Source organism: Macrobrachium nipponense, chromosome 1 (assembly GCF_015104395.2).
Source record: "Macrobrachium nipponense isolate FS-2020 chromosome 1, ASM1510439v2, whole genome shotgun sequence".
NCBI lineage: Eukaryota > Metazoa > Arthropoda > Malacostraca > Decapoda > Palaemonidae > Macrobrachium > Macrobrachium nipponense.
Genome location: NC_087200.1, coordinates 84,488,341 through 84,509,340, shown reverse-complemented (window position 1 = coordinate 84,509,340; position 21,000 = coordinate 84,488,341). Strand labels below are relative to the sequence as shown.

At 33.5% G+C, this 21,000-nt stretch overlaps 1 protein-coding gene across 6 annotated transcripts in view; it reads left to right on the top strand.

Moving 5' to 3' along the window:
* Positions 1-2,172, top strand: part of LOC135219424 (uncharacterized) — a 913,425-nt gene extending 911,253 nt beyond the window's left edge. For all 6 annotated transcript variants that reach the window (XM_064256195.1, XM_064256199.1, XM_064256198.1 and 3 more), the window contains one exon: positions 1,003-2,172. In XM_064256195.1, the coding sequence (XP_064112265.1) occupies positions 1,003-1,207 (205 nt within the window). In that variant the 3' untranslated portion in view covers positions 1,208-2,172. The remainder of the gene's footprint in view (positions 1-1,002) is intronic.
* The last annotated feature ends 18,828 nt before the right edge of the window (positions 2,173-21,000 follow it).

Genomic DNA, 21,000 nt, shown 5'->3' with positions numbered 1-21,000 from the left:
GTCATTTGCGCGCAAATTTTCTTAATTTAGGAAGCTGTGTGAGGCTAATTGTTAGCTAAGTAATTACTTGCTAAGTTACTTTTATGAAACTAATTTGCTAATAATTTTTTTTTTAAGTAATTTGAAAAAGAGATTTATACTTGCAAAGAACAACCTCTCATGTTGAAATTTTGACACAATGGTTAAGCTTTCAAATGACACAAAACTGACATCAAATTAACAAAGTAAATATAAAAATTAGCAAGCATAATAAAATCCTGCAAAACAAGATGTTTATGACAAATACCAACATAAATGTTGATTAATTTTTCACAATGTACAGCAAAAGACTCATGATGAAATTTGATTTTGAAAGTGTGGCGTAAGTTTACACTTTAGGACAATTTTATTGAATATAGTGCAATACATTTAAATGTAATTTAGCTGCCATTGAACATGAATGTGTATGTATAAATCAATTAATGCTGATAAATCATGCATACATTGTAGACCGTACTGTACAGCTATATAGTAGATATAATTAAATCAAAAGGCCCAAATTGAGTCTAATGAATGTAACGCTAAGATTAATAAGCCAAATACTCTAAGCTGCATGAATCATCTGACTCAGGAAACCCCATCTGACAGTGGTTATACAACTTGAAGAGACTTTAGCCCCAAATCTCAGCAAGTCCAGTAGGGTCTTAAAGAACATGAACCCTTTGAAATACTATAGTTATTACATCTAATTACAATCAAGAGTTTCATTATATTTAGATTTTCAAGATTTGTCCTATAAGCATTTATTTATGTTTATTCTTTTAATTTTGTGTAAAGAATTATCTTCCGTAAAATAAACTGTAGACGTACATAGGTATTTTCATGATAACCAACTTTCATGTCTATATCAGAAACTCTTCTTTGCTAAAGAATTGTCTTAACAAGTCATTTGAAAAAAGATTTTTACTAGGTCATGTGTTAAAGTAAATTGTATTAAAAACTAATCAGTATTCATATTTACAGTAATCCTATTCGAGGTGATGTGGCATCAAGTAGTTACAGAGATAGAATGCATTCTCCTTCAGCAGCTTCACAGTTACTTCAAACTTTCCAAGCAGCAGCACTGCAGCCTGGAACAACGTTAGCAATTGCCCATGCCCATGCTCGGGGAGGACCTAATACTCATGCACAAGCTCTCGCCCATGCTGGTGTTTATAATTTTGGTTAATGTAGTAAATTTTTACTATTTGCATACAAGCTATATTATTTATGTAAAACAGATGATCTATCTGGAACATGTTTTGCTGCTTTTCATCCCCTTCTTAGATGAAAAGAGAGAATAAGGTAAAAATATCTGCTCCCTTCAGTTATACAAGAGAGGAATGTAAGTTGCAAAACAGTATACTTTTGGCATAGTATATCAGTCAGCCCTTCTGAGAAAGCATTTGGGTACAAATGTGCCTTTTACATACAAAATTCTGTGGGAAAAAGAAAATAGGAAAAGTGACAGCTCTAGCTATCATTCTGGAGGTCACACCAGAGAACCCATAAAGACTGACTAAATGCTCTTTGCACTATCTACAAGGAATGTTTCAAGGACTACTGACTTAAGAAACCAACTTTATTGCTGGTTTTAATAAAATTACCTATGAATTTAATATTAGATTACAAAATACTTACAATTTCCAAAATTAAGCACCTCTTAGAACACAATCAAAGACAATTACTTAAAAACTACCCAAATTGTTAATGATTATACTGTATATGGATGGTCACATATCAGGATGATGCGTATTTTGTACCACTGACACACTGAAGTAGAATAAAGCTACATCAGGAATTATGCATTGGCTGACAGAAGGTACAAGCTCAAAACACTCGGTACAAGTAATATATTATATAATTATCAATAAACATAGTACAAGAAAAACTTTAATCGCCCATTTAAAATGACTGAATCTACTAGAAAAAAAATTTAAGAGGAAACAGAAACACTTGTCATCTAGCTGGTTGACTGGGGACTCATTTTACAGAGAATGGCATGGAATCAGCTTTGCAATGATAATAATATGTACCTATGTATATGTATCAAATGGGAAGAACAATATATGTGCTGTATATATGTTATGAGCATGCTTGCTCAATGGTGCAGACTGCCTTTGATTCAGCTGTTCCTGCAGGTGTGTGTGTGTGTGTGTGTGTATATATATATATATATATATATATATATATATATATATATATATATATATATATAATACTAATTATATATAAAAAATTTGCAAAACATTTCTCCATGATCTATAATTTCTAAATATTACCTCTCTTTAAATTTATATATTGTAAAAAATATGGTAATAACTGAAAATAGATTAGTATATCTTTTTAAGAAAACCAGCATAATTTACAAACCTAGATGCCACAAGATTTAACTGATATTTTGGAAACTGAAAGGAGCTTGGCAACCCCTTTCTTCTTGGCACACAGTATGTTTACTCACAAGCTCCTAAGATGGAGACTCCAAACCAGTCAAGGGAACTAAGCAGTCATTGCAAAATTATTGCAGTTGTCCTACTATGAAAAAGCCATGACTTACATGGGTGGCCATTTCTTGAGTCAAGTACGGGCTTACCTTCCCCTCCATTTCATGTTGATGTGCATCCAAATCCAAGGGAGATCAGGTTTGGCAATTTCCATTATTACTTAATTATTACCAGCCTTCCCCCCTGCCCTTTCTACCTTGTTAGGAAAGTACAGTACTATTCATGAATGGCAAATAGATCTCGACATGTTTTGTTGCCATGCTCTGTCAAAATGTTTGCCATATCAGTTCCTTTCACAATGGTGTGTGCTGATGCCAACTCAAGATCTTTTTTCTTTACAATGAGGAGGTCAAAAATATTTAATACCTCCATTAACTTAGGAAACTGTACTATTTAAATTTCCCAATGAATAGTGATAAAGTTTTACTTTAGGTGGTTTAAAATCTCTTGCAACACTAATAAAAAGAGTAATAGTTCTGAAGTCAAGATTAAGTGTATGCTGCCTACACACAACAAAGCTTGTGTCAGCAGTTCTTGTAATGTCTGTCTTGTCAATTCTGCTCTAGTGTACCATGGTAGGTTATCTGTTAGGAATACCTCGCTGATCCTTTCAGATCCTATCTAATTTTTCAGTTTTGGTAGTTGGGTGTCCAGAAGGCATATCTGTTTATAAATGCTTCCCCCACGAGGCTGACTGACCGTGTGCCAAAAAATGTAATATGTGTATATTTCAGCAAAATATATTGTATGTTTTTATGTACATTAGGATAGTTGTACTTATATTTCTTTGCCATTTTCTTGCATTTTTAAGTAAGATGTTTTCTTTGAGGTCACAGTGAATGAACAAGATTTAGATTTTCATTGATTTCAAAAGAAAACATGTCCTAATAAAAATCCAGTCATCCAGTAATATTTTTATATGAATTTGCATTATGTGATAACTTTTATGCTAAGTCTCTTTGCTGTAGTATTGCAGTGCATTGTGCTTGACTTTTATTCTCCATCGATATCCTTAGAGCATGATGTTAATATTTTACCTTGAGAACTGAACTTTGTTTTTTTTTATTGTGTAAGACTTTGTAAGCACACACGATTCTCCATTTATTACTTTATTTATGTCCAATAAAATGTGAATATTATACTGAAGAGAGATAATTGCAACAGGAAATAATAAATAGCAACCTAACTATTTACAGTGAATGCATAGCAAAAAAAAGTGGCAAAAAATGCCTGTATGAGCATTGGATTCTTGGACATTCAAGTACTAAATGCACTTCTGTAAAATGCACTATTTTACATCAAGACATTGTTTCTTCCTTCAACTTACTAAGCAGTTGCTTTTTGCTATAGAACATTTGATTTTTATTATGAACTGCTCTAATCTTGCATTTTTCTTTTCTTTTATATTTCTAATAGATTTGGTTGTGCATGATATTTTGGAAGTTGGTACATAATTGTCTAGTATGGGCATGTAGTAAATAATGTAATAGCTCTCTAGTTATGCAAATATCTATTTGGCCACAAGTAATTTTCATTTTTTCAAAAGACTAAGCTACAAAAATGTTCTCTTACTAGTGTTTGATTGGATTTTTATTGAATTTTACGTTATAACAACTTAAAAGGTTTTAAAGTTTTCATTTAAATTTAGTCATTAGATTTGCTAGTACTTTAAATGAGTGTCTTAGCATCCTCTCACATTTGGAGAATCTAGCTTTTATGTATATACTCTTTGATAATGTAATTTTTATTCCATTACAATTCAGTTGCCCCTTACATACATTAATTATTATTCTTTAAACCGCTCCTTTTTTTTTCTCTGGTTACGACAAAACTTGATAGGTAGGTTGTAGATTGGTAATTATTTTCCCTAGATCTACTTTTCACCCTTGCCCCTAGGGTCATAGGCAAGTTTAAAAGTTAGAATTTAAAAATACTTGACCTTGGAAAACTATGTTAGTTGGGATTTCTCTGGTTATCAGAATTTGACTAATATTTAAGTTCAGCATTTTATTTTCACTTAATTTTCTAGAAACTTTGCTTGGGGATTAGTTTTACTAAATACTTTTAACAATACTATATGTTTTGAATTTAGTTCTATTTTTATGGCCAAATAGCATGTTAAATGGACACTAATTTTGCATTTCAGCATTTATTTTTCTCTGATTTTGATGAAACTTAGTAGGTAGTTACCTTGGGGATAAGTGATATTGACCAAGAATATTGGTACCCTAATATAACTCCTTTTTTTTTCTGGTTCTCAAATCCATTTACTGCTCAAAAGTATATTTTTCTCTAAACTTGACATAACCCTTTGGTGCTAACTACCATCAACTCCTTCAGTAGCACCATAAAGTGAATGCATTAACATAGTATTAAAATTTTATTTTGCTGCTTGTCACATAAAAATAAATTACTGCATATAATTTACACTAAAACACTGAAAATTAATTACTGTAATAAGGTGGACAAAAATTAATTACTGTAATAAGGTAGACCTCTTACATAAAAATGTCAGTACAATCTGTAAGTTGCTACCACCACCACTTCATAATTCAAAACAAATCTCTTGGGAGCAAGCACACCAAATGCATTGATATGTCAGTCTTCATAAGAGTACAGCAACAAAAGCAAAAGAATTGGGGAAAATCCCATAACAATGCAACTTACAGGAATACGTATGGTAGATCATGTGTAACTCTTGATTATTAGTTTCTCAGGTGAAAAGCATGAAAAGTTGGTTTGACAATTTTATAGGAAAATGAAAAAAAATGTATATGTTACAGTAATACCTACTAATGGTTTACACATGCATGAAAAGTCACTTCAACCTGTTCTCATCCCCCTGTTTGATTTGTTTTGTATATACCCTATTCAAATTACTATGCAATACAGAGTACTCTCTGAACAGTCTCTCTCTCTTCCCTTTGTAATGGAGATAAGTTAAAAAGCAAGCTTAATTTTGCTGAATTTCAGTAAAGGTAAAGCCTTTCTTCACTGACAAAGTAATGGATTATTTTCCTTTTTATGAAAGCCAGAGAACTTGGAAAGCACTCACATCTTGATCATGCATATTTTCTCCCTAGATGAATGGCATTATGTAAAGGGGATATATATTTGTATCATAACTATTTATGTAGTAATATCTAATAAGTAGTGTTTTTATATTCATGTTATCACAAACATATCACAATATTTCTTCATGAAATTTTACAAGCTGGATATTAATTTAGGTCTGGTTCTACTTTCTACCATATGGCAATTAGTGTGTGTGTGTGTGTGTATATAATATATATATATATATATATATATATATTATATATATATATAGATATATATATATATATATATATATATATATATATATATATATATATATAATATATATATATATATATATCTTCACATTCCTTTCTTTAGGAATGTTTTAACTGAACTTCCTGTTATTTACTTTCTGGCTATGTATTTGTTAGCCAGTAGGGTTGAGCCCTTTTTCTTTTTACAATGATAAAATTGAGAAACATTAAGGCATAAATGATAATGTTCACAGTGGTATTACACTAGTATTCAACTGTATACTCATCAGCTCTGTCAACTGTTCATACCAAGTCTTTAGACCATAGAGCAATACATTGAACTAATGGCAAAGATGAACTATATGTGTATTTTATTAAGACCCTCTTTATTGTGTAATGGCCTTTTGATGGTACTGTATAATTTATGTTTAGTAACTGAGTTGAGAAGAATTTGGTACAATATGTTAATGAAGGCTGCTTGGCATAGTGTTTCTCTGTTTGCTATAGTTAGTGACACTATTGAAGAAAACAAAGTTCAGTTAAAAAAATATTACTGGATTCATTATAAAGCTGGATGACACGAAATAAATTATATTAAGTAGTACTGGGACTGAAATTTTAGTTTTGTATGAGATAGGTAGCCTTATTGATTAATAAATGTGATATTCACGTTATTTTATAATGTTAAGGTTGGCATGGTTTGTAAGGGTGTTCCATGATTTGTCTTTTCTCCTGTCCAAAGCTTTTTCTTTACATAAAATACTCTAGCGTATTGGGAAGAGATTCAATGAAATGCTTAATCTAATATTAGGGTAATGAAAATTGTGATCCATATTCTTTTATGAATGCCTAATGCATCACATTTTTTCAAAATAAGGGATAGTCAATTTATAGTAGTGTATCTGTAATCATCTTCATTTTGCAGCATTAATCACATTTTGTTAACCACAGTAACCAAAGACTCAGCATTAAATGCTCCTCATCTCAATATAATGGCATTGTTCCTGGAACTACTGGACCAAACATTTAACTGATTACTAGTGCTAACTCTGTATCCTGTGTGCATAGTGTATAGAGCCCTCTGTATTTTTCATGCTGTAACCAAGGATTTTTACGAATGTCTTGCTTTGGATGTCTTAAGTTTGGTCATTTTACAGAAAATTTTTTAAGTACAGTACATTTGAAGTTATTCACTACAAGGATGACAAATACTTCTATTTTCATCTTTCCCAAATACAGTAAATATAAATATTTTTAGGCCAATTATAAAGTTAGTATGGTTTAGTCATTGGGAAGTAAAACTTCATAAGTGCCAAGTGTGACGATATAATTAAATTCTAATAAAAGTGGACTAGTTTGGTAAGAAGTAAATAATAAGAAAAATTTTATACAGTTCATAATTAACAAATGCATTTTAAAATCTTGCTTCTTCCATTAACAATGCCAAACTAAAATGCCTCATTTTTAGATTTAGATTTTATTAGTTTAAGAATCATGTTTCTTTCTCATATTGATGCTATTATAGATCTCAGTTTTCTTATGTTATCACTGCCAACAAGCTTTCAATGGGACACAGCATCCCAACTCAGTGTATTTTTAACATGGCATTTGGTCAGACACTTATGGGAAAGCATTTGGATCCAATTAAGTTATGTGGATACTAAATTCTCTGACAAAAAACATACCATAGTCATACAGCAAGTATAGATCCCACCTGAGAAACCAGAGTGGAACCAGGGGTACTGATCCATGTGTTGTATTCCATCCACAGGAAATAATGAAGTGACCACTACAACACTCCAGAAATAAAGCCTTCAACTAAATAGCCCTGAGAAGTTCATGTACAAAATACATGACACAGAAAGTAGCCTTTATCCAGTAAAAAATGGGCACTAGTTCCTTAAGGCGATTAACACACTATGCTATAAATAATCTTCTTAGTATTCAGGAGTCATGTTCAAGGTCTATTCTTAGCCAATTTACAGAAATCAAGATTTCTGTTTGTGTACTAATATCAGTAAGGTTTTACCATAAAAAATAGTCAGTCTTGCTGTGAAGCATGAAACTTCATTAGAATCAAGTAGCTTATGTGAAACAGAAAGGATACATCATTGTTAATTAAAAACCCACCCCACCCAACATATCCAGTGATTGGCTGGTATGGATCTGAGATACTAAGCAATAATAAACATTTGCTGTTATGCCTCTGAGATACTATGCAACAATAAAGTAGTATACCATAATTAGATGTCCAGTGGTCTGCATTATGGAAAACTTTACATGGTTGTTATAAAGATCACCAACTTTAATCATCCTTATAATCTAGAAATGAGGAGAACCATTTCCCACAACTGGGCCTGTGCTGTTGGAGGGTGATACCTTTCTAACAAGAAAGATCTTGGAGTTTCTGTTCATAGATGAAGAATTTCAACTTCATCTTGTATAGCCTTACTAAAAAAAATATGAAGATGATAATGTTGAGATTTTAAGATTTTATCCACCATGGTTTTTTCATGGGAAAGGTCCTCATTTTCAGCAAGGAACTCTCCTATCTTAGACCAAGGTAACCAATCCCCTTTATTAAAGAGAAAGGAGGGAACTCGCCCTGACAAGTCAAGTATTTTGACCCTGCAGTCTGGTTAAACTAATTACCAATAATAATATAATTTCAGAAATATTTGAATCCTTCTAATCAAGCCTGTTGTTACAAGGAAAGCCATTTTCCTAGAATCCTCTGAAATAAAGTACTTATAAAATCTAAGGTGTGTTAAGCTCAGACAAAAGCATTGTTAAGACCAATTCTAAGCCCCATTCCAATGGCCAGGCCAGGGTTATCTTCCAAGACCTGGTTAACACTATTTATCAGGGAAGAAAGAAACCTGTCTGAACACCTGCAGGAAAAATCATCTCCGAATTACATATGTGAAGTTCCTCTTCCCAATCTTTCTAGCAACCAAAAGACACTTTTATGGAACTGAAAAATGCAAGCAGAGAAAATCTGTCATTTCATTTCCTGCAAACAGGAAAAACAAAGATCAATCTTAAGAATAAAGATAAAAGCTCTTCAGTTGTGGTACAGGCAGTTGAAATTGTCATCACAATTTTATATTTACAGGCAATCCCCGTGTTAAGACGGGTTCCGTTCTTGAGACACATTGTAAGCCAAAAATCATGTAAGCCAAAAATCGTTGTAAGCCGGAACATTGTAAAAAATCCCAAGAAAACCTTACTTTTAATGCTCTGGGTGCATTAAATACTATGTAAACTGCATTCTTATTTCATTTTTCATTTAAAAAAAACCTTCAAATATTGATTATTTTGCATTTTTGGTCATATTTCTTCTGCCAGATCAGCGTTGCAGGCGTCGGAACCCGGGAACATGCGTCATAAACCTGGAAATAATGTCAGATAAATATAATTGAAAAGCATTGTAACCTCGGAATGTCGTAAGCTGGGGACTGTCCGTGTGTGATATATATACATCATATATATATATATATATATATATATATATATATATATATATATATATATATATATATATATATATATATACTACATACACCTACATACATACATCACACACACATATATATACATATATATATATATATATATATATATATACACACACACCACACACATATAGATATATATATATATATATATATATATATATATATATATATATATATATATATGTGTATATAAATATATATATATATATATATATATATATATATATATATATATATATATATATATATATATATATTTATATATATATATATATATATATATATATATATATATATGTATATGTGTGTGTGTGTATATATATATATATATATATATATATATATATATATATATATATATATATATTATATATATATATATATATATATATATATATATATAATTTATTTATTTTGGTGTGGTGATTTATCATGGTTTGGGAGGGAGGGGTGGGTGAGTTTCCATGTTGTATCCTGCTTTTTTAAGAGTCCATCACTATTGACAGTAGCATGCTGTTTGTTTGTATGGTGTTTTTACGTTGCATGGAACCAGTGGTTATTCAGCAATGGGACCAACGGTTTTACGTGATTTCTGAACCATTTCGAGACGCTAATACCATACCAACCACGCCACTGAGGTGCTTTACAGTAGCATGCTTTTCTACAGGAGTAATAAAGCCTCTTTAGTTTCTATTTTACCAAGGTTTCTCTTCAGGGACTTTTGTATTGTGCTTAGTGTTCTGATGATTATGGTTACTACTTCTACTTGCATATCTCATAGCCTTCTCAATTCAGTCTGGAGGTCTTAGCACAGTATTTTTATTTTCTCTTTCTCCTCCACTCTGGAGTCTTACAGTACTGTGGCATCAGTGTATGATACACTTTTTGGTTTTGTCAATCACAGTTAGGTTTGGTGGTTGTGCTTTTGTCACCTTGTCTGTCCTCATACTGTAGTCCCAGAGTAATTTTGTCTGCTCACTTTCTATTGCTCTCTCAAGTTGCTGCATGCTACCTGATTTTTGGCACAGACTCCCATGGAGACTTTTACCACCACACCATGTTATTTTTAATACTGGTTCTTTGCAAGTGCTGGACATTCATTTGCAACATGGTTTATAGTCTCGTCTTTTACGCTGCATTTCTGGCATTTGGGATGGAATACTGGTTTTGTATATTGCACTTTGGAATTATTGTGTCCATAGGGTCTGATCTTGTATTGTATCATTACTCCTTTTGGTTCTTTCTTGAGTTCCCCTCTATAGCCATTGCAGAGTTTCATTGCTGGACACTTCTTTAGCTTGTCTTTTGAATTGTCCATGCATGGGTTTCCTGTGCCATTCTTCTATTCTGTTCTTTGTTGTTTTCAACATACTACTTGGATTTCATCCTCCTTAATAAAGTTTTCTTTGCATGCCTTATGCTGCATCCACACGATAAGCTTTGTTTGACAAACTTTGTTCAATGTGATGCTAGAAGCAGAAAAACAGCGGGCAGTCAAATTTTTCCCGCCGTTTCTCCACTTCTGATGTTACATCAAACAAAGCTCGATCGTGTGGATGCAGCTTTAGCCATTTATCCTCTCTGGTTTTTCAAGTACTATCCAAATGCTCTGCTTATGATGCTTACACAATCTTTTAAGCCGAGTGTCCCCTTCCTCCTCTATATGGTGTGTATATCCTGTCTATCAGCTCTTGGGTGCAGTACTTGGTACATGTTCATCACCTTGCTAGTCTTTTGATATATGTTGCAGAGGTCTGACTTATTCCACTCCCCCTATTCCAGCGCTGTGCCTGATTACTGGCTCTGCCCAAGTATTTATGGCTTTCATCATATTTCTAGAAGCGAGTTTTGACTTGAACAAGAACACTGATTGCTTTGATTTTCTACGTGTATCTTTTCTTGATCTTTACTTTTTGAGCCCGTGCAAGAGGTACAGAGTTGTCCCACTTGCCGGATTACTTATACATCTACTTGATGACCTTCCAAAGTCAAAATGAGTGTATCCTTGTGCACAAAAGCATCTCACCTTGGTACCCATCTTTGAAGTTTCAAAGGGGTGAGAAAAAAAACTTACGTCAAGGACTGACAGGTTTGGAGTTTTACCACAAACTCATAAATGAACAAAAGTGCAATCTCCCATCGCTCTCAATGTCCCTTTTTTATATGTCACAATGTCCCTTTTTTTATATGTCTAGGAAGAAAAATCTCACTGTTCACAACTCCTCAAGAGCATAGAAACCTCTACAGAAACAGGAAGGTCCAAGCCTGTAAGCAGGAACAGCTGAGTGGTAGCTCTTTACCACAGAAACAGAGTTGAGCTCATCATAGTGAGAGTGGATTTGAAACTCCACAATCTACTGAATAATGGCTCAAACTGGATCAATGGAGATAAAAGTAGCAGGAGCAGGAGAGAGACTTTTGGCCACATGTGACTCAGGCTATAATCAAGGATTCGTATGTGAGAGGTACCGGTCTAATCTATTTAAAGGTGATGGCTCTCTTAACCTTAAGAAAAGATGTTTAAGTTACAGATACATAGTGCCTAACCTGGCAAAAACAATTTGCTTCATTTAAGGAGTTCAACTCTTATCACTATGTACAGCATTTTCCCAAGGCCAAGTTTGAGGTACCTATTGGGTTCCTACATGGAACAAGCTGTTATTTAATTAACACTAAAATTTAAATTGTCCATAACAACATACAGTTCTTACAAAGTTTAATAATTGCATAAACTGAATATGATGAGCCTGACAAAATTTCTCTTACTGATCCATTTCCAAAACTGTCCATGCACTGCTGGCTGAAGCCTGAACTTTCATATCAGATATGTACAATTGTCAGGATTACTTGCAATCTCTACATACAAGAACTGGGAATGTGGTTCCTCACCACATATCAAGGGGTCAAAAGTGAACACAATTCAAAAGACATACAACTAGTAGTACACTGCATTGTTCTCTTATGATTCAAAGAAATCCAAAAAGTCAACAATAGGTATGATCTTTAATTTGATACCAGAGTATTTTATTTGTTAAAAATCATGGGTTTTAGGGATATTAAGTAATCAGACTGGGGAGGTTATGACTGCTCTGGTCATGGGTAGCTGCCATAGAGGTTCAGTGGTATATTTTTCCAGAGAATTTGGTAACCAGGGATAAGCGGATCAAATGCTTTCCAAGGAGGTTTGCCAACAAATCTTCTATAAAATGTAATTAAAAGTTTCATAACTTGGCTTTTAATATAAAACATTATGAATTTTCAATCTGCATGCACTTCACAATTTCCATTTCCATACAGAGGAACTGTAAAAAAAATCCATGTTTGCCGAGTCCTATTCCAAAGACTTTAAAATTATACTGACATTCCATTCAAAATTTTATCTTATAATCATATCTTTTTTGGTATTTATCCTTTGCGTGTTTGAAATTTTGCTGTTCTTCATCTTATTTATGGTAAAAATACTTTTCATCACATTAAGCTAAATGGAAAATCACTCCTGTATTTTGTAGAAATCTCCTATGTTTAAATTTTCACTCTAATCTTTTACATACTTTGATACTTTGAACAGATCTGTAACTAAATTGTTGCAATTACTCCCATGTGACTCACTATTAACTAGATAGCAAGGATTTAGTGTAATATATTCTATAATACATTTACTTAAGGTCTCTTATATAGTCTTCTTTATCTTCTGTAGGTACAAGTTTGTTTTTTCTTTTTGCACTGAAGATTATGCAGATCATTTAATGAAAAGATAAATGAACACAGTATATTGTTGCAGCATGACTACATATATTTAGATTCATCTACTTTGTACATCTTCCTGTGCAGCTACAAATACTATTAATGAAGCACATATCCCTGAAAATGACCTCTTCGGTGATAAATTTATGCAATATGGTGTCTATTCTTGTAAAAATTTATTTCCTGTCTATGCATATCATGCACTCTATTATCTTGAGAATCTTCTATTTTTACATTTGCTAAATATTCCAGTTACACTAATGCACTTCATTGAAAGTAGTCCCATACTAGTAGGTATGATACCAAAATATAGACTTTTCCCACTGATTTTATTCCACACTATATACCGAATAGTGGTTTGGTTTGTGTTTTAATTATCATTTCTGATTTCCTATGAGTTTGAGATCTTTGGAATATTTTTTTTCACCAAGTCTTTGGTATTTTGCAATGGACCCATCAAATAAACAAAAACTGTTATTCAAATAGTATAACCCAAGTGTGGTGGGACTAGTCCGACATCCAAGAAACAAAAAATAAGTCAACACTAAGCCAATATAGTACAGTACACTTTACTTTGAACATTTAAATAAAGAAATAATTACTGTAAGGTGATATAAAAAGAAAAATTAGTCATCTGTCTGTTGTGTGTGGGTCTGTGCCATTAGTACAATGTGTTTACTTGAAACTAAACATAGAATGTTGATAGAAATAAATGACTGAACAGATTTAACAGGATGATAGAGGCAGGATCGTCCCTCTCTTATCCTGATGCAAGTGAGACTAGTACAGCAACAAACTCCGACAATCTTCCAATGTTGTGCAAAAGGGATCTATCTGTACCTCAACAATTACGGTTATGACAGAAGTCTTCTTCAATAAGATATCCATTTTTTATTAAACTGTTTCTTTTTTTCATAAATTAATTTTAGCAAGCAAGAGCATCATCTCTCACAGTCAACATCCATTTCTTCTAATGTTTTTATAGCATTAGTAAAAATGGCAAAAGCCTCTTCCATCTCTGTAGTTGTGAAGTTTTTTTTTTTCTAAAACTACTGATTTGTATGTGTGTGACTTAACTTCCTAGCTTCCTTCAATTCAATATATTCCATGTTTTTACGTTCTCTAGCCTCAATACTGTCAAGCTTATGAATATCTTCACCCTCAATTAAATTACAGTTGTATGGCAAACAATATCTTAAATACAGTTCATATATATTTTGTCAAAACATTCTTTTTGAAAACCTTTAACTGTTCACACGTCTTGAAGATTTACTTCTATGTGCCATGCATATACTGTACAGGTATGTATTGGTTTCTTACTTCTGCCCTTACAGCTGTTGTGTCTTTTTTAAAGGATTTACAAAGTTTAATTACTTACAAAATTCATGAAGCATCTTGCTGCTTCAAGTTGCTTCAAAATTCCCCTTTAAGCTTGATGCATCAATATACCCGTACTTAAAATGTAGCAACTACGCTGGCCTATTGGCTCACAGTACAGTTACATTAGCATGCATAAATACAACTTGCCATTAGGATGGAAATTACCAAGATGCTAAAGACATCCTAGAGCATTATCAAGAATAAAGAATAACCTCAAATGAAATAGTATTTTGCCAACAATATTCTTTCTCTTGGGGAATGAACAGTTTGAAACAGTTTTCAAATACTTTTGTAATCCAAGTAATATTCTATTTATAGTGATAATAGATTAGATGCAAATGCCTACTTGCTCTTATATACTCTTGAAGGTTCTGAGAGTGGTAAATCATGAAAGGTTCCGGTTCAAATTTTGTGAAATTTAAACCTACGAGTTGTGTGACGATCTGTGAATGCTTTGAACCCTAGCATCACTTTGGTCTCTATTGAATTATTTAAATATGTCCAGGTATCATGTTTCCTGCATAAACTTATCTCATCTACATTAATTTGATTGAGAAAAATTTGTCTTCATAAAACAATTACTAATCCAATTCCATAACCTTGACCAGTACAGTGTTCATTGCCTTGTACCAGCTCATGTACTGAACTCCAAAGTATACTGTGCCTGTTCCTATCCTGACCAAGACTGCCTCTGCCTTTGTCCCTTGTCCCTTCCACAGGTGCCTTTTTCACTTTGATGACTATGGGCCCTTTGGCTCCCTTGACATTGACATCATTGCCTCCAGCTCTGCATGGCTATTTCTGCCCCAACTTCCACATCTCAAAGGACAGTCTCCAATGTCCCATTAGGGCTCTTAGGTCTATCTTCAGTGTCAGAGCCTTTTCATCTCTCTCCAGCTTGTATTGCATACAAGTCATCAGGCTCAGTATGAACCCAAAAATTATATTTCTTATTGGCTATATAAATTTTTCAAGCTTATTCTGCAGCATCCAAGGAGAATCTTGCCACGCCAGATTAGTCCCTAAGAAGTCTATACCAAGTTTTGTCTCTATGATTGTTATACTTATGAGACCTGCTGTCACAGAGGGTCATGTACTTGGAGTGGGAAGGGGGTTGAATCCGTTATCTTCCATATCCTAAAGATTCATTCCTCAGTAGTTTAGCATAATGAAGGCATATATTTCTAGTACATACTGTACTCAACTTTATGCCTCCTGCTTGAAGTGCCCTAGTTTGAGTTCATCTGTAACTACAGTTACAATACTGCTGAATGCATCCATCATAAGATTTTCCCATTACTAACTCATTACTCAAGGAAGCACTCATTTAGGAATTTTCTTTGCAAAGCCCCATAATTTTTTTTCTCTAGTCCTCAGGCAGCTAAGTGTTCCTTTACTGGCATCATCTGCCTCACCCCCTTTTTTACTTGGAGATTCATGCTATTTTATTATTACTGTACATACTAAGTTTAATAAAAAAAGTTATGTTTTTACAATATAAGTACAACCCATTTTACATAAAATCCAGTGGCTTCCAACCAGGGAGTTAGCTATGTTCACTGGAACTATTTTCTTTGAAACACTAAACTTTATGCACCTCGATGTGTTCCACACAAGGGGCGCATTAACTGCCCCATTTAGAGCAATTATCGAATTTTAGATATTATAACAGCTTTCGACTATTTTAAGTATGTCTAAATAAACATCCTGAAGCAGATATGCTAAAAAAAATAGTTCTACTCATTGACTGTACGTATTGTAAATTTCAGGAAAAAATTCTTATATGACAAAATAGTTTTAGTGTAAAATTAAACTTTCTGTCATAGTTCCATTGTCATTACAAAACAGGCAATACAGTAATTTTTTTCTTTTGCTGTTTTTTGAAAACTTACTTTTTTCAAAACTAAATGCTTATTTCTCCAAGAAGACTGAACCAAATTCAATTAAACTTTTAGTGTGTAGTATAACTATACGTACATCTTGATTTTGTTGTTGAGAAATTCATTTTTGAGTGAAACTTTTTCAGTTGCATATTATTTTTAAAAAGTTTCAACATGTTTTTTTTCAACTGCAAAATAAATCAAAATTAAGAGGTCAAATTTTAAATTTCCCCACAAGTGAATTTTCATTATTAATTGCAGAATGAGTGGTAAAAATTTGAAGCAAATCCCTTCAATCATCAGACAGAGACAAGCATTTACTTTATAATTGGGTCTTATGGTGTCAGCACTCCCCTTAAAGGCAACGGTCTTATTTACTGGCATAAAAGCATAGCTTTCCATTTATCCATACATTATGTATCTCCACTGAAAACCATGAAAACACAAAACGGAGCATGTAACCACCAACATCATTCACTAGATACAGGCAGTCACTGGTTATCGGCAATCCGGTTTTATAGGGCATGTCTAGTAATGACGATAAATGAATTATCAGCGATCCACGGTTATCTGCACCGATAACCAGGGATCAACACTATTATCACCAATATTTGGTTATCACACCGTCGGGAACAAAAACCCTGTTGATAACTGGGGACTGCCTACTTATCTAGTAATACACATTATATTCATAATATGAAAATACATGTAATTCCAGATCTCATACTGGAGATAATTACTCTTAAAACCAGAATTAAAATGATTAAAGTTTACCAACAGAAAATTTTTTAATTTATGTCAACAAAACTAAATATTTATTTATTAATTACAACAGGATATTCTTATATCTGAAATAACCAGGATCTGATCTCTTGGATGCATTAAGGAAACTAATTTGCTGATGAAGCAGCCATACCTGTATTTAATTCACATATCACAAAGCATGACTAAAAAACATTGTACATAGATATATACAGAACATTTTGTTGAAAAATTGTCCAAAATCTAAACATGCACTGTTCACTAAAGTACATATTATATTACAATAATTTCAGAAACCACTTATGAACATTTACACTGTTAGCTCATGGTCTGGATAATCTACTCACTGAAATGACCTGTCATCCTTGTTTTAGAAAATGTTCTTTGTTTCGTCTGAAACTTCAGTACAGTATGAATATCAGTGTGCAGCAAATAATGAATTTTAACTCTTATCCAAATGTCAACATCATCCACTGATATATTATGCAAATAGTACAGGATTGAAGAACATGGGCAGTATCTTAAACGCACCGTCAATATGCAATAATTTGAAATCTCAGTAGTACTGTACTTTAATGAGAAATTTTGTATAAAATATTGAATGATTCAAAATAAGTATCATATAAAATCACCATGCAAAATTGTTACTGCTACCTATTGATAGGATAACATGACCACTGCATATTTGAGAATCACCCATGCAATTAAACTCAAGATTTTTAGGATGTGCCTTATCTAACAAGAAAGAAGATATTGTAAATAAACTTTTATATGTAGTAGTAAATAAAACTATTTATTATTATATCATAAAAATTAACTCAATCGTAAGTATAACGACATACCACTTATACTTCTAGACTAATATGATTAACATCAACATGCCTCTTTGTAATAAAACTAAACCATGAATGATATTTATGCTTTGTATATGCACACACAGGTGTGGCTAGGGACTGCTAGCAATAATGGTCAAATTTAATGCAATGGGCATTATTCAGCTGCTTATATATAAAAAAAACTTCAATTTAAAAAATGAATACTGTATTTAGCAGATATATTTTCCAGAAAAATGCATGATCTAAAGCTTCAAAATGCATTTCTATTTCCCCTTAGCCATACTGCAATTTACATGTGATTTATATACCTAAATGTCCTTATTGTTGTGATGTTTTATTGTGTTCAGATGTTCAAACTTTAATAAATTGTGTAAATACTTCATAAATGTACTTTTTAATCCCCTGTAAATGAGACCATAATTTTAGGATAAACATAGCCATCTTCAAACATGAAAGCTATAAGTAGAACAATTATCAAAAAATGGTATTTTCATAATAAAATAGTTTCATATAGTATACTTTATCAAGTAATTACATAGCTATACTTTAACACTCACACGGCAGCTTCTATTTAAAAATCGTGGTACATAGCTCTTCTATTGTTTTTGTTGTAGGTGACTACCCCATCCACTATCAGAGAACAATAGGAGCAAGAAAGCAAAAGACTTTACTTTTTTGTGCCCTTTTAACTCCATGGAGAGAGGAGAGGAGGGAGGGCTGTGATCTGTAATTACTTGACAAGTACTTTATATATGAAACTTAATTTTATTGTGAAAACACCATTTTCATGTAACTTTGCTTGTAATTGGTATGTAGCTGAATCCCACATCGACAGGAGGCAGGATACATGGACATAACCTACTTCAAAAAGATGTTTTTCAAAATGATGTTTTTATAATAAAACAGTTTTAATTATACTTGCCCTGTAATTACATAGCTATAATTTCTATTTATCAGCAGCAGTTTAGATTCAAATTTTGTGGTAGCGACACCGATATTGTGTAGATGACACCTGCCTCTCCCCCTAGAGAGAGGGTTAGGAATGACACAGCAGACTAACTCGTTCTGGGGGGGAGGAAGGTAGGGCTCTGATGATGTTATGTAACTTACCAGTAATTACATAGATGATTCCCCCCATTTACAGGAGGTGGGAGACAGGGACACATTCAACATTTAAAATGTTAAGTCATGTTATGAATTAAAAATATAAAAGCTGCTAGATTGAAACAATACTTGCCATTCCTTGTTAGTTAAGAGAACTTGCATTAGAATGAATCTGGTTGGTGCTAAACTTAACATGTAGTGGCACGGCAGTAAAGCCGAGGGTTGCATCTACTTAAGGAGGAGCCTGTAGCAAAGACGATTGCAATTGCTCACAAGGATGACAATTTGCCCTTGCCCTGTGCACAGTACAGTACCACACTAAAAACAACCAGATTATTATGTCACCTACAGTGAGGTAAAACTACAACCCATCCACTAAAAGTATCTGATGCTCTGGTTACATTATACCCTCCTGGCCCCCTAAACTTCGACCCCTCACTACAAGGTGAAGGTCTGGACAATAGAGTGAATCCTATGCTTCCTTCAGCGATACCATGCCAGTACCAAAATTTTCAAGGTACGTACATACTGCCAAATTTTTAAACACTTACAATCTCTCTCAAAATCATGAGAAATTTAGGGCGATCATACTACCAGTAAGTAAAATGGACATACAAGATATGTATTGCTTTAAAGCTAATGAGGTAGAGACTGTGCTAACGTCTTAGCTTTTGTTAAAGGAGGCAAATGCTTCTCTGATTTTTAAATCAGTGTCTAAGAAGATAAAGTCCATTAGTGTAAATGGCAGGATGTTCTAATCCAAGGATGAGACGCATACTTGCCACAACATCTTGGGTTAAAACTGGTCTAGGATTCTGGTTTGAGAAAATACCAAACCACCTAGCCAGGCAGAGAGCTCTATTCTTCCTCTTGCCAGAAAGCACTCTCAGCTCACATAGGATGAATTTGCACTAGACTGTAGTTGTTGCCCAGAGTTCCTACAGAAGGGACTAGCTCTTGCTTAAAACAACAGTTCCTGGATCGCCTTCCAAACTGAATATTCAAACAGGACAGAAAATGTCTTCTCAGCAAGGAGTGCTTTAGGCGCTCAGAGCAAGCGCTAGCGTCATAGCAAAAACTGGTGCCAGGAAAGTAGAGTGCAAGCCTAGCTATGAGCTCGAGTGAAGTCTGGCGCTCCTGGAAGACATGGATCCAGGTCTTGGGTCCAGTCCCTGTTCTTGACTAAAGTCAAACCATTTTATGAGCGGACTCCAAGACCATTTCCATCTCTGCCAATTCTCCTTTAACCCGGCTACCTTCGCTTCACTAAGAAAAGGGAAGGAAAATGACAAACTTGGAGATCTGGCATACTTTGTGCCACTTCTTCACTTGGGTCAGATCACTGAGACCCTTGGTCAAATCGTATAAAATGGGTCGAGATAATCTTCCGTATTCATTGTCTCGCACAGCAAGCTTCCATAAACACCATGGAGAGCTCCCCGTGGCGTGTCCTTCATCCTGAAGAACGCGAAATGGCATACGTGTACAAGTTTTTTAAATGGGAAAAAGAAATTTAAATTTCAAAGTTTGGAATCAATCAAGCAGATGCAATAAATATATCAAAAGCAACTTTCATCAGATTTCTAAGGAAGCTAAAGAAAAGGAAGAAGAATTTAGAGAGCTGGTTTTTAGGGAAAAGAGAAGGAAAAGATAAAAACCGTAACAAATGTGGACGATTTCGATCGATGCGTTATACGGCGAACTGTATTACCTTTTTATGCAAGGAAAGAAATTCCGAAGATAGACAAAGTTTTACAAGTGAAGGAAAATATTGGGTTTGGTGGTTACAAGGAATCATTTTGTAAAGTGCTGCATGAAATTGGTTTACAAAACAAAAATAATGCAGGAAACAATTTAGAGGAACAGTTCCAAATTAAAGGATTATCTACTTTGACCATTCAAATCTGGGATAACTAGGGGATTAAACTACCCTTTCTCTTTATCTTAGTCTGCCCATCGAT